At 45.8% G+C, this 13,424-nt stretch overlaps 1 protein-coding gene across 2 annotated transcripts; it reads right to left on the reverse strand.

The window, feature by feature from the left end:
* Positions 1-39: 39 nt before the first annotated feature.
* Positions 40-11,613, reverse strand: LOC105918783 (solute carrier family 22 member 13). 2 transcript variants are annotated; one of them, XM_021311355.2, is made up of 10 exons: positions 11,133-11,613; positions 9,710-9,807; positions 9,449-9,603; positions 4,786-4,954; positions 4,598-4,700; positions 4,369-4,514; positions 2,487-2,698; positions 2,165-2,280; positions 1,738-1,989; positions 40-1,663 (listed from the first exon to the last, which is right to left on the reverse strand). In XM_021311355.2, exons 1-10 carry the CDS (start codon positions 11,382-11,384, stop codon positions 1,562-1,564), a joined length of 1,605 nt encoding a protein of 534 aa, XP_021167030.2. In that variant the 5' UTR covers positions 11,385-11,613; the 3' UTR covers positions 40-1,561. The 2 variants fall into 2 exon arrangements, with proteins under 2 accessions (XP_021167030.2, XP_012709393.2); XM_012853939.3 differs by having other exon boundaries at positions 2,172-2,280; positions 11,133-11,609.
* Positions 11,614-13,424: the final 1,811 nt, after the last annotated feature.

The raw sequence follows: 13,424 nt of genomic DNA on the forward strand, positions 1-13,424 counted from the left end.
TCTGCTAAATACTTCAGATAGTTGAATCTGTACAGATGGTAAAAGAGAAATGAGCAAATCTGGTTTATTATTGCCGTTCGTTATGGCGCAAAATGAAATAATCTGAAGAAAACAACGGATATTTGGATTTTCACATTTTACATTTGCAGCACTTTATGTACAACTGCAATTCTATGTTTATAACAGAATACAGGATTCCTTTACTGTCGCTGCATAGGTTACGTAACAAGATTCAGGTGTGATCCACTATAGCTGGCCAGGTGAGAATAAAGAAAAAAAAATCAAAGCACAACTAAATAATCTAAAGGGTTTTCACCCACAGTGTGAAATTATTGCAACAGTCTTTTTCACAGTGTCGTTCAGATTAAGTGTTCTGCACAGTATTCAGTTGTCGAAGTGATTCCTGCAGGGTTCAGTTTGGCAATGGCCTTTGGCTAAAAACTGTTGTCCGTGCCTTTATGGACCTGCATCTCTTCCCTGATGGAAGAAGATGAAACGGCTTTGTGTGCTGGATGGTAACGGTCTCTGGTGATGCAAGGAATCCAGAGGCCAGGACTCTGTGGTACAGCAGTAAAGGGTAAATGTCTTGTACTTGTATAGCTTTGACAAGTCAGATGACTCCCAAAGCCCTTTAGTCATTCGCCCGTTCACACACAGTAGTGGTACAAGGAGGTCCAAGTGATGTTGTGGCAGTCCAAGTACGTCATCGTTGGTGGGGATTCCTGAGATGTTTCCAGGAATATAAAACTGGAGACTTGCTACTCCTTCTGTTTTCTGAAGTCAGTGTTGAGATCTTTTGTCTTTTTTTTTTTTTGGTGTCTGAACTCTGGTCACTTAGTCTTGGTACCTCCTCTCTATAGGTGCTCTCAATGCCTTCAGTAATCAGCCCTACAACTAAGCTGTCATCTGAAAATTTGATATTTTTTTGGCAATCTGGGATAATAAATGGTCATTTGTGTACTGTGAAAAGAGAAGGGAGGCCAGTACACAGCCTTGGGGTGCTCCGGTGCTGAGTGGAGGAGTGATGGGGGTCCCAATCTGATTGACTGCAACTGGTTCATGCTCGAGGCTGAGGTTGGCAGTCTCAACCTGCAGAGGATGCTGTAACTACAGGAATTGAGCCGTCAATGCTCACAATATGTTATTTAATGAAACGCCACAAAAAGGAAGGGAAAAAAAAACATGAGTTTGAGGTATAAAAAGGCAAATCACGGCACCAAGACAGTTTAAACTAAGGAAGATGATTGAAATATCTTGATGCATCAATTAGTTTTATTTGACCAGTTGGGGGTGCTGATTAACCAGCTTGGTTGGCTTCATTAAAAAAAAAAATCTGTAGCAGTAAACTTATTTACCAGGAGAGACTCTAGCCTTTAGATTGGTTCATTTGCAGTGTTAAAAACAACTAAATACATTTAAAATAAAACAATACAAACAAACTTAAACATCCTCCCACTGCTGTTTGAGATGAACCGAACCATCAGAGCCGTGGAGGTTCTTGCAGTCTCAACTAGAATCCAACACGGACTTTGGACTTTTGTGCTCCTTTGGCTCTTTGGTCCTAGCTTATTGCGACTCTTGAAGAAACGGTGTGTTTGGTGTTTGGATGTCCACCTTGTCTGGCAGGGGCATCTCTGTCTTGGTTTGGCTGCTCAACGTCATCCTGACAAACATTTAAAAAAAGGCTATAAATCACAGTCAGTCACTGCTTGTCCTGAAAACTGGAACTGTTCTCACCGTGGCCTCCAGAGGGCGTCGAAGATAGCTGCTTGGTTCTTGGGCTGCTTGTTGCAGTCCTCCAAGGAGTCGGGGAGTGGTACCCCGCTGGTTTCTGGCAGCAGCAGGCACAGACCGCAGCCTACGATTGGTCCGCTGCTGTACACCACCATGGCAGCCAATGAGATGGCTCCAGTGGGGCCGGGAGGCACGAAGGTGGTGACCAGACAGCCGAGTCGGTATGAAAGGTTGACCAGAGATATGCAGCGCTGTCTGGATTGGAGGAAACAACAGTTAGCTTGGAGAAGAACCTTAAAAAGTTAATTAGAATGATAAAAAAACATTGATTTATTCCTTTAATTCTGGTCTCTGCAGCTAATGCTAATGCTTCTCAGAATATTGGACCATTATCGGGTATACAGAGACGGTTGATGTGTTTTTAGCGGACCTTGTACCTGACTACGGTGGGAAACAGCTCGATGCAGTACAGCACCGAGATGAAGGTTGCAGCCAGGATGCAGAGTTTGCCCAGCAGAGCCAGACCCATGACCAGCGCCGGCGTTCCTGAATGCACAGGGAATCTCTTTAATACCGGCTCAGTAACCAATCCAGAACCCTATAAAAAATGAACACCCGTCCAAACCAGTTCTAATAAAGGATCACTTAAAAACAGCAAAATGTTGCTCATTATTAAATGTTTTAATGCCGGCCTGTAGCTGAGAGCGACAAACGAGTCTTTAACAACCCTTTGTGGTTCTTGTGGTGCTCACCGTGATATCTGGACAGCAGCAGGGATATAAAGCAGGCGGCTCCGCTCAGGAACAGAGCCAGCATGCAGATCAGGCGCCGGCCCAGCCGAATCAAAGGGACCAGCAGAGAGGGCGCCTCCGACAGGCCGGAGAAGAACTGGGCGGCGTAGACGCCGACGCCGAAGGAGCCGATGTTCAGGCAAATGCCGTAGTACGTCAGGGCTGTGGCGGCGCTGCAGGAAGAGAAGACAGGCTGGAGACGGTGCTTCTCAGATATTAAAACCCATCATTCCAGGTGGCCTGACTGGATTATTAAAGGTGAAGAAAACAAACCAAGCTTCTAAAGTTTGCTGAACAGTCGTGGTAAAATGTTGGTGAGTCAGCAGAAATCTCCACATTCAGCCTTTATTCTTGTTCGTCAAGTTTGTTTGTGAGAATCTACTCATAACTTTTGTTTAATATGTTTAGAAAGTTTAAAAATTCCTCAGGGTGATGTATATGAAGCAGAGGCTGAATGATATCTTTTTAAGCCTATATTTAACACCTTTAATGATAAATGCAGGTAAATCTAAGCCCTTTTGACAGTTTAAGGTCCTCCCTGAGGTCTCCTTCCCAGGGAGGTAACTAAAGGTCCTTCAAGTGAGGCGGTAAACTCACCGGACCGCCTCCACTGACTCTTTACATGCAAAAAAAAAAGACTTTACATGCTGCTATCTTGTGGATTGAAACCACGATTTCCCTTGTTCTGTTGCTGTTTCCACATCGGCCACTTTTAAAGCTCAAAGGTTTTGCCTGCTTCACCACAACATGGATTCCCAGACTGCCTATTAATCCCCCTCCATTCTATCTCCTCTAATGAGATCCTCGGGCATTTACGCCTCCAGACTTTAGGGATTAACTACTTCTAGACCTGAAGGTGGTAATCCAGCCTAGTCCTGCCATGGATTTAGACTGAAGAGGTGCCAATCTTCATGCTTAGGCTGCAGCTCAGGATCTTCACTTTAAAAACGGCAGGACAGCTTCCATAAAAAGCACTAATGAGATGTAAATGGGGGGGAAAACGTCTGTTCACGCTCAGACATCCTGTCAAGGATGAACGTGAGTGGGTGAAACGTTCCTCCTGATCCTCAGCTTTCCCCCTCTGTTGGACTTTTCTCTCCAAGAACACTGTGCTGGAGTTGAGAGGTCCTCCCCTCACTGACTATTCGCCCAGACTGGGGTCCTGCCTGAGTACTGCTGGTGTTTTCTGGGTATACATCAGCTCTCCCAGTGGCTTGCTGTGACTAAGACGACTTTCGTCCTAGGATAATCACCAGGAACTCCATCAGAACGTGCGTCTGTCTAGCCATTTCTTCACCAGTTTCCACTGGCGGCATCGCTGCCATCTCCAGCGGCAGCTGGTGTGGCCGTGGTGCCAGAAAGAGGCACAGCGTTCAAAATGAGCTCATTGTTGAGCCAAATAACTAACATTTATTAATTTTCTTCCATTGTCTTTCCTCCTGCTGTTTGTTCCAGGAGAACGGGACGTTGGAACGCTGCGGTTCTGGTTGCAGAATAAAGGCGCCTAGCGGTGGTGTAGGCCACAGATGCTCCGCTGCAGTGACTCCTAACTTCTTCTCCACCGATCCATGAAGCTCGCACGCTGTCGTTTCTCCGTTCGTCTCTCTGCAGATGCCTTGTTCCGTTTTTAGCTTCTCAATAATAACGCTGGCGTTGCGTAACGGCACGTGTTGTGTAAGTGCGGCTGCTGGCAGCTTGGGGGGGGGGGACTGAAGGGGTGTTTCCATGCGGTTGTCAGATGTTTTGATGACGAAGAGTCAAAGTGCAGCGATGATGTAACCCTCTGACTGAGCGGTTTAACTTTGAGCCTGTCTCACATCAAGAGGGAAGACCTTAGCAGTACCTGAGGTAGCTCATGATGAACAGCCGCAGGAGGATGGTCGGGTGCCGCAGGTGGGCGACGTCGCCGGGGGCGTGGCCTCCGCCGCCCGCCGTCTGCGCCTGAGCCTCGGCGGCGCTCTGCAGGTCGGACCAGGCCGAGTCCAGCAGCTGAAGGGAAGCACAAGCGCTCAGCCACACGGGGGCCCAGAAGCATGTCAGGACTGTCACGGGGGCCAAAGCCAGAACCTTACCAGGTCCAGGCACTTTTGGTCTGCGGGGCTGTTGCTGCGGTAACCCTCCAAAACATCCTTTCTCCTCCACAGCAGCAGCCAGCGGGGAGACTCCGGGATGGACCTGGAAACAGGGAGAGACGATGAGCGTCGGGTGGGGTTGGTCTCCATACTCATGGCAGAGGGCAGGAGGAGGTGAGGGGGCCTACAGGTAGAGGGGCAGACAGATGATCTGCGGCAGGGCCAGCGACAGGTGCAGGTACGTCCAGGTGGGGCTCAGCCAGGCCAGCGGAGCTCCGGCCATCGTCCCCAGGCTGAAGCAGAACGGCAGGAAGGCCGGCGGCCAGAGCCGAGCGGCCGGGAGGGTCCACTCCACAGCTGCCGGACAAACACATTCTGAACTTCATTGACGCTCTGCCTGGTCAGCAGGAGTCTATCGGCAACATGTGAGCGCTATCAGCGAGTCCCACTTAGATCCAATACGCCACCCGCCTGCTGCAGCCGAGCTCCACTCCTGGTCACATTGATCCGTTCACACAGATTCATGGCGGACCAGCGGAGAGCTCCATCGTCTGCATTTGTCTACATTTAACCATTTACTGCATTGTTAGGACAACGAGAAAGAACGGTCACCGCAAAGCAGCAGCGCTCAGATCCCAAACCCCTTTGCTCTGTGTGTCCCTTCAGGCATCTGGGGTTTCCGTCCCCCTGGCGTCTGCCTCTGTGCTCTGGGGGTCTTTGGCTCCTCACAAGCACTATGGAGCATTTTTTCTCATAGATAAACCTCACAGACACAAGTTCACTCTCACAAACGCCTACAGGTGCTTGAATTCATGTATTTACAGACTCACTTCTATGCAGAAAACTCCTATTATTATCTTCATCCCTCACTTTATACATGTCATTAAATACTGTATATTCTTCAGTGATGGTATCAAGGCGTTTGTACCTGTAAAACTTTATCAGCTGGTTCTGCTGTTCTTTTTATATCTCTCTTTGCAGGTGTAGAAGCAGACTCTGAGGATGTTGTACTGCTTTCTCCCTTTCCTCTTTCACCTTCTCTGCTTTGTTTCTTCTTCAACCTTTCAGTTTCTGTGTCCATTGAACATGAAATAGTCTCAGAATAATATCTAATAAAGCTTCTTGCATATATAAATCAAGCGGAGCACTATGGCGAGAGCAGGAAGGCTCCGCTTGTGAAGGTAAAACCTGTTGGGTTGGTGAAGTGACGGCCTGAACGCCTGGAGCGAGACGGCCTGGTACCAAGGGACGGTCATAAAGGACGATGTTCCCATCCATCACTTATCAGAGGTTAGGGTGAGGTGGTAACGGGTTCAGGAGTGAATCCTGGTCTGTTCATCCGTTCCAACGCTCTTCAGATCCTTTTTTTTTCCTCCCCAGGTCAGAGGAGGCAGGAAGTTCCTCGTGCTCCTAGCATCTCTCTTTCCTGAAGGAAATGTCTGAAGCCAAACACGGAGCCCTCTACTTCCCGGTATGATCCATATCTCAGGTGTTGCTCGTCTGTTGGTCCCGCTTCGTTTTCTTTGGACCCTCCAGCTTCCTGTGACCGTCCGAAACTCAAACGTTGCAATCAAGTATGAGGAGAAGAACCTGAATCAGCTTTAGTGGCTGAGAGGGTAAACACAGTATCTGACTTTGGTTTCCAGCGCTTACAGCGACAAGAATAGGAAATGTGCATTAAGGGAGCCACTGCAAAAAGGGAACTAAAAATAAGTAAAAAAATGTCTTGAAATGAGTGTATTTTTCTTGATTTGACCAGGTAGATAAGACCATTTGCCAATAGAATGAAATTTTGCACTTAAAATAGCAACAATTCATCTCTAAAATAACATAATTAGACATACTGCACTTGAAATAAGATGATAGAGATAAATTGTTCCTATTTTAAGTGCATAAATCTTATTCCATTGGCAAATAGTCTATTTATCTGCTCTAATCAAGGAAAAATACAATGATTTCAAGAAAATTTCACTTGCTTTTAGTTCTGTTTTTGCAGTGAGCAGTCAGAAGATGAGTGTGGAAGTAATGGATGAATGGCTGGACTTTATCTGGGGCTAGAGAGCGTCATAGGGAACAACGGCATGTAAGTGTGTTATCTAAAGTGTTTATTTTTTTATTGTAGATCCTGAACATCAACAAATAAAGTACAGAAAGAAGCGAAAAATGATAATTTAGTGGGTAAACCGCCTGCTGGAATCATGACATCTAAGGGTTTTCTTTGATACAAACATGGTTTTGGGTGCACAAACTGCTAATGTTGACAAATCCTTCTTATCTGAATGAGTTTTATTACTTTATGACTATCTCAGCGTTTCAGTCTGAATTAGTTTTTATTTGCACCTTGAGGAGCGTCTTTGGTGACACAATGTTTCACAGTTGCGCTGGGAGAAAAGACGGGATGTAATGAAGACCAGGCCTGAAATTCCCGTATTACAGAACATGAAATGCAACAGTTAATAGTCTGCAAAAGCTGCAAGTAGATAAAATTAGTAAAATAAGATCAAAGGCCTCAATCTAGAGATGTGCAAGTCTGCTCTATAATACGGGCGGTAGAGCGTGAAAGTTCGGGTTTTCAAAGCGTGCACAACTGACTGGTCTTCTGCTATCGCTGTGGGGTCCTGGTGGTGCACAGTGTTATGGAAATATATAATCATTTTTGTGTTAACGTGTTTTTTCTTAATGCCCAAAGAGTTATCTTGTCATTAAGGCTGTGACTTCCACTTTACAGCAGGTGGGGTTTTTTGTCTACCCGCTTCGAAAACAATGAATTCTTTCAAGCTCTGCAGATGCCAGGCACGATCAGACACCAGTTAATGCAACCTTCCTGAATGGTTTGAAAGCTTTTTATGGTTCTTAATGTTATCTTGGTAAAACTCCTAAAACCAGACCTGGGGTCCGTTCTTCGTACGTTGCTTAAAACATCCGAGATCAAATGAGACATCCAAGATGACTTCATCCGGCTAATTATGATCCAGCTAACTGGGTTCTTCGAACACACCTGTTGTTTACGATTAGTATGGCTGGATTGAGTTATCTGAGACAACTGCGCGTTCATGCGTTTGTTTAAAAGGGGAAATGTATCGATAGTAGAAACATTGATCAGCAACGCTGCTATTGGCTGTTCAGCATGGCCAAAGAGCGCGCACAGTTTTTCTCCCAAGCAGAACAAAAGCTTTTAATGGAAGGTTATGCCGAATTTGAGTCATTAATTAAAACACCTCAAAATATGTTAAAGCCAAGAGAGAGGGCTGGCAAAAAGCAGCAGACAAATTAATGCGTAAATACTGTCCATGGTAGATGTTTCTATCACTTTCTACAGTATGAATGTTTGCATTTTAATAATTTGATATTATTTGTTATTTTATATCAGAGCCTCCACGGGACCCACTAGAACATGGGGACAAGTAAAAGTGAAATACAAGAATATTCTACAAAATGGTAGCCTTTAATTATTATACTTTATTTTAAAAAGGCACTTGTTATGTCAAGAGATCCAAATTTCAGTGTCATTCCTTAGACACGGGAAGTAAAGGACACGTGCAAACTGGGAATTTTAACAAAAAAATCTTTATCCATAAAAAATGAAAATCTTCCTTTTCCAAGTCATCCACAGTTTACACGGTAAAACTGTATTGCTCCGTGTCTAGATAATCCATCCATAGTTTTTTCTAATACAATATACGGCTCGACAGGAAGCAAGCCTTTCAGAGTAAAACTAAACTTCACAATAAAATGGCCCGAACAAATCTTCTTACTGAATAGGATAAAAATAAAAAGCAAACTATCATACAAATAACTTAAATATTTTAGATTTATGGCTCCAACATCACATTTTCCTCTTTAAAAGCCACTGTTAAATGATGTGTTTGTCTGTTTATAACAGCCTAAAGGATCCTGTCTATTGCGCAATACGCGATTAATTCGAAAAACTCTGCAAATTATTCTTGCACCTTCCGCAACAGGTTGCTGTCGTAAAAAATGGACATAGCTACGGCAGACTTCCCTATCTCCTCCGTTTATACAGCCGTGATATAATCTTGTTTACATGAAATAAGCCTGCTCTGGAGCAGGCTTAAGCTGGCGCACATGTTGCTATGACAACAAGTGCAGGATGTCTTTCGAAGAACCAAATGATCCAAGATCATGCCAAATCGTCAACAATGAAATCCTGCTAACTGAGTTAGCGACGTACGAAGAACGGACCCCTGGGCTACAACTTAAGATTGTTTTTTGTTGCTATCAGGGAAGAATACATTTCCTCTGTTTGGGGAAGATGGGCGCCTGGTGCCTGTCCAGGGTTCCCCCCTCCCTCGACATACCGTAGGGGGGCTGGTCAGTCTATTACAGATGTGGTCAGTCAGTGTTAAGCAGACAAAGCACTATGGAGTGGGATGATGGGTAATATACTAAATGTGGCATTATGGTAACGTACGATTTTGTCTCCCTTGGAATTCCAATGGTAACAAATATGCATATTTCAAATGTTTCTCTCTGATAATTTTTTTCTTCCTTTGTTACCAAATCTTCGAACCGGGGGAGTCGGGCCTTCAATGAATGAGATGGGAAGAAGCAACAGGCCGAAATCGACAAATGGGAGGTTTGCCATTTCAGTTTAGCAACCTCTAATAAAGCCCGGTGGATCTGAGTCACCCTGAGCTTCAACCTTCTTGGTAGCCTTCGCTTGAATTGATTAGGGCTGCCGATCTTAAATCTCTGCTCGGTTTCATCAACAAAGTAGCTTTGACTTATTTTTCCTGGTTTCGTGTACCAGTAACCCAGCCTGAACAAGAGCTTCTTCGTTAAATAACAGCTGAAGCATACTTGAAGAGGAGGTGTGATGACGGGCGTTACCGAGGCTGAAGGCGCAGATGTTGATGCAGCAGCAGCAGACGGCCGTCAGGCAGCGGACGGCGAGGAAGAGGAGCGGCTGAGGAAAGACGGCCGGCACCAGGCCGCAGAGGGCGTGCACGCACGCGCAGGCCAGCAGCACCGGACGCTTCCCGTACCTGCAGAGGAAAGCCCTGACAAGGTCAGCGTTTGGGCCAGCAAAGCCTCACTTCCAGCAGCTCAGAGTTAAAAGCCGGTGGGACATGGATGTGTGTGTGTGCGTACCTGTCTGAAACGGCGCCGCCCACCACAGATCCCAGCAGCAGTCCCACCATGTAGACGGTCTGACCATAGGACAACCAGTCCGTCCAGCTGCACACTGACTGACACGTGTGGACGTCCACAACAAACACAGACACGTGACTAATCAGTGACGGATTAACAAAGGCTTCCTGCTTCCTTGTTAAAACTGGATTCATATGAAAAAGGAACAAACTCAGCAGGATGTGTGTGTGTGTGTGTTCATGTTCATGCGAAAAGCCAAAAAGTTGTGTAATAGGTATGAAGATGCCAAATCGGCCGGGTAAAGTCCGAACCCAGTGAACCTTCACAGCGCTGGGTGGACTTTCTTCATCGATCAGGACATTCTTTAACAAATCCTATAAACAAATTGTTCCCCCCTCACTGAGGCGCCGCGTCAAACTGAAATGATGGCAGGAACCTTAAACGAATGACATGTAAAGGATGCATGGGGAAAGGGCCGTGGTGCCTTTTAATGGCAATTAACAGGAAATGATGCTGCTGACCGTCATCTTACATTTTCCAATGTGTTGTTGTTAGGAGGAAAAAGTACATTGTGAGTGTACTTTGGCCCTTATTGGCATCGGTTGATCACATGTTGAGACGGATCTATGGGGGTGTTGGTTCTGACCAGATACTCAGAAAATAACTGAGCTGTCACCTTTAACATGACTTTTCCTCTACTTATAAGTCTTTTTTACTTTAATTGGCATCTTCTCTGTACGGAAGATCTGCTACAAGCAGCTGTTTGCGCTTTTAAAAGGTAATCATTTGACAATAAGAGGTAAAAATATAAAGTTACAGCGGCGCTAAACTCAGCTGTAACCGAGCTGCTCGCATTTCCTAGAAGCACTGCGGAGACGGATGGCCCGCACACGACCCAGAGATGACCCGGGGAGGCCCCACGTGCTCCAGAGCCTCCTGCCTAGAACCAGGAGCAGGATGGGAAAATGTTGAGGTTTGATTTTGACCATGGGAGAAAAAAAACAGCTGATCTACAGCCACACGTGGCACATTAATGTGGACATAGACAGTTATGTAATCCAGATTGTGTGCTTATTCCCACCATGAAAAACACATTTAAAAGTGAATTTTCAGCACTCAAAGTGCTTCACGTCATAAAACATAAAAGAAAACATGTATTGCAACATTGCATAATAAAGGAGGGCGAAGAAAAAAAAATGGATTGCAGCCAGTGGGGACGCCTTCACGTCAAAACTAACATGATTGGTCGTTTGTTTGCGCCAAAATAGCAATATGGCGTTTCTAAGAGCCGACTGGGTAGTTTTCTTTAATAAATCCGCCGCTAACGAGCAGCAGGCGGACACGCGTGGACTTAAACACGCTGTTCCCGACGCGGACAGAGCGCAGACGTCTTCAGGAGAACCGCAGAGCTCGCTCCTCTCACCTCTTCCTGCATCGGCTCCGTCCTCCAATCGGCGTCCGCCTCCGCAGCGTCCCCGCGCTGCGATTGGTTGCTCCAGTCCGCGTCGGGCGGAAGCGCGCCGCGCCAGGACGCGGCCGCCGCGTCGGAGGCGTTGTCACGGCGACAGGTCCGGGCGGCGACGGCGGCCGCGAAAATGTCGAGAAAGAAGAGGAAGGGCGTGAAGAAGAAGAGCAGCGAGAGCCGCCAGTAGACGGACAGCTGCAGCGGGGACATGGCGGCGGTTCCTCTGGGCCGCACCGGATCACCGGGGGGGTTCAGGGAAACTTCCCGCAGCCGCTCATGTTGTGAGCTGCGCGGGTCTGTGAACAGCTGCTGCTGTCACCGGACAGTTATTGAGCCGCCGGGCTGAGGGCCAGCGGGCGGGTCGGGTTCGCGGCGCCTCCCCGCCTCTTCACCCCGTGTCACCGGGGAGAGAAACAGCGACATCTAGTGGCCGGCGCTGCGCACTGCACTGTTCAGAACCTTTACGGTCCACTGGTTCACAGCCCCAAAAGCTGCCTGGCCTTTTGAAAAAAAGACAAGTTATAATTTCTGATAAAGATTTACTGTAGGAAATATGTTATCGTCAAAGAAATGTCCTTTTATGTCTATGTTGAGTTTTTTTTTTTTTAAAAAGAGTATGGACGGGATGTTGATATTTGTGGATGATGATGTAAAAAAAAAAAATACTGGTGCTCTCAGCATCATTTTGCTGTGAAAACTAAAAGCAATTATTTTAAAAAAAACTTGCTAACACCTGCATTTATTATCATTATTACATTTAAATACCAAAATAAATATACAATTTGTAGCATCCCTGCTCCAACGCACGTGAATCAAATGGATCTAAAGAGTAAGGCTGGATGATTTAGAAAAAAAGCATATTGATAAAGTATAAATCATATTGCTCGATATCGATAATTATCAACAAATTCAAAACGTATTTTAAGTACAGCCCTGGCCATTTTATGCTGTTGCTTAGCAACCTATTTTTAGATAAGAACACACATACACGGAATTCAAACTCAACTCTTTATTCAACCAACTTTTAACCAAAACTGCAAGTTTTTAAAAAATGAAAAAAGAACGCGTGCTCTCTGAACTCTTTGGAGGGGGCGGGGCTTGGAGGCGGGGCATTCCTGGGTCTGCGTTTGATTGGTTGGTAGGATGTAATGACTGTAATATTAACCTACATGATACGATAGAATGTAAAAGGAAGGAAAACTGTTATTCTATTGAACTTTTTATTGACCTTTTCTTCTATCATCGATATACATCTATCAATCGATATGTATTGATATTGAATTATTGTCCCTACTAAAGAGTACTGCTAATGACCAAATAGTTTCATTCAGGTGTTAAAGCACGGGGACTTCTAAAAACCGTAGGACAAAGACCTGTGAGGACCAGAGTTTGAGACCGGTGGCTTACATTACAGCATAGTCATGTGCTTGAATGGCCTAGTCAAAGCCCGGACCCAAGTCTAATGGAGAAACTCAGGCAAGAGTTGAAACTTGGCGCTGGTGGAGACGGACCAAAGACCAACAGCTAATGAGAGTTTGGTCCAATCTCAGTGCCCCGGTTTTTACCTGCTGTTCTGCCTGATTGCTGGATGCTCTGGAAACTGGACGACATAAAACGCTAACGCCTTGTAAAGTGATCCATTTACAGCCTAAAGCCGACCTGTATTTGGATCCAAGTATGCCGAACTGTGTGCAGAGACACATTTGGAGGTAAAACTAAAGAAAAAACATGGAGGAAACATAGAGATGAAGACTTTACTGTGTAATAAAGTCTGCAAAGGAAGCAAGAAACGGAAATGATAGATTATATTAAGAGGTAAAGAACGAGTGAAGGACTTCTGAGTGAAGTAAAGGAAACAAGATATCAAAATAAAGGTAGAAGTCATCTTAAAGTTCCTCTCTGAGGGGAAAGAAATCAAAGAGGTGAGAGAAGAGATAGACGAGAGGAAAAAAACTAAAGGGTATAAAGAACAGGGGGATGACGTACTAAACAAAAGGTTTGGAGGAACACCAGAACTGGGCCGTGGGCACAAAGATGGAAGACGAGAGGTTGGGAAAGGCGATGCAGAGGGAAGGAAAGAAGCTGAAGAAGAATAGACAGAGGGATGAAGGAGCATTTAGGATGAGACCGAGGAATGAAGGAGGAGAACTGGGTGGAGCAGAAGGAGAAAACACCATGGCAGGGCGGTAGCGCCAAAGAAGCGTCTCTGCGTGGCGTTCAGGCGTCGCTGGGAGAAAAGAGCAGCAGCCG

Source organism: Fundulus heteroclitus, chromosome 24 (assembly GCF_011125445.2).
Source record: "Fundulus heteroclitus isolate FHET01 chromosome 24, MU-UCD_Fhet_4.1, whole genome shotgun sequence".
Taxonomy (NCBI): domain Eukaryota; kingdom Metazoa; phylum Chordata; class Actinopteri; order Cyprinodontiformes; family Fundulidae; genus Fundulus; species Fundulus heteroclitus.

Coding starts and splice junctions, on each gene's coding strand:
- LOC105918783 (XM_021311355.2), bottom strand. CDS start 11,384: ATGTCCCCGCTGCAGCTGTCCGTCTACTGGCGGCTCTCGCTGCTCTTC. Junction 4,701..4,785: donor ATCTGTCTGCCCCTCTACCT/GTAGGCCCCCTC, acceptor CCCTGTTTCCAG/GTCCATCCCGGAGTCTCCCC. Junction 2,699..4,368: donor TTCATCATGAGCTACCTCAG/GTACTGCTAAGG, acceptor CTCTTCCTGCAG/CGCCGCCACAGCCCTGACGT.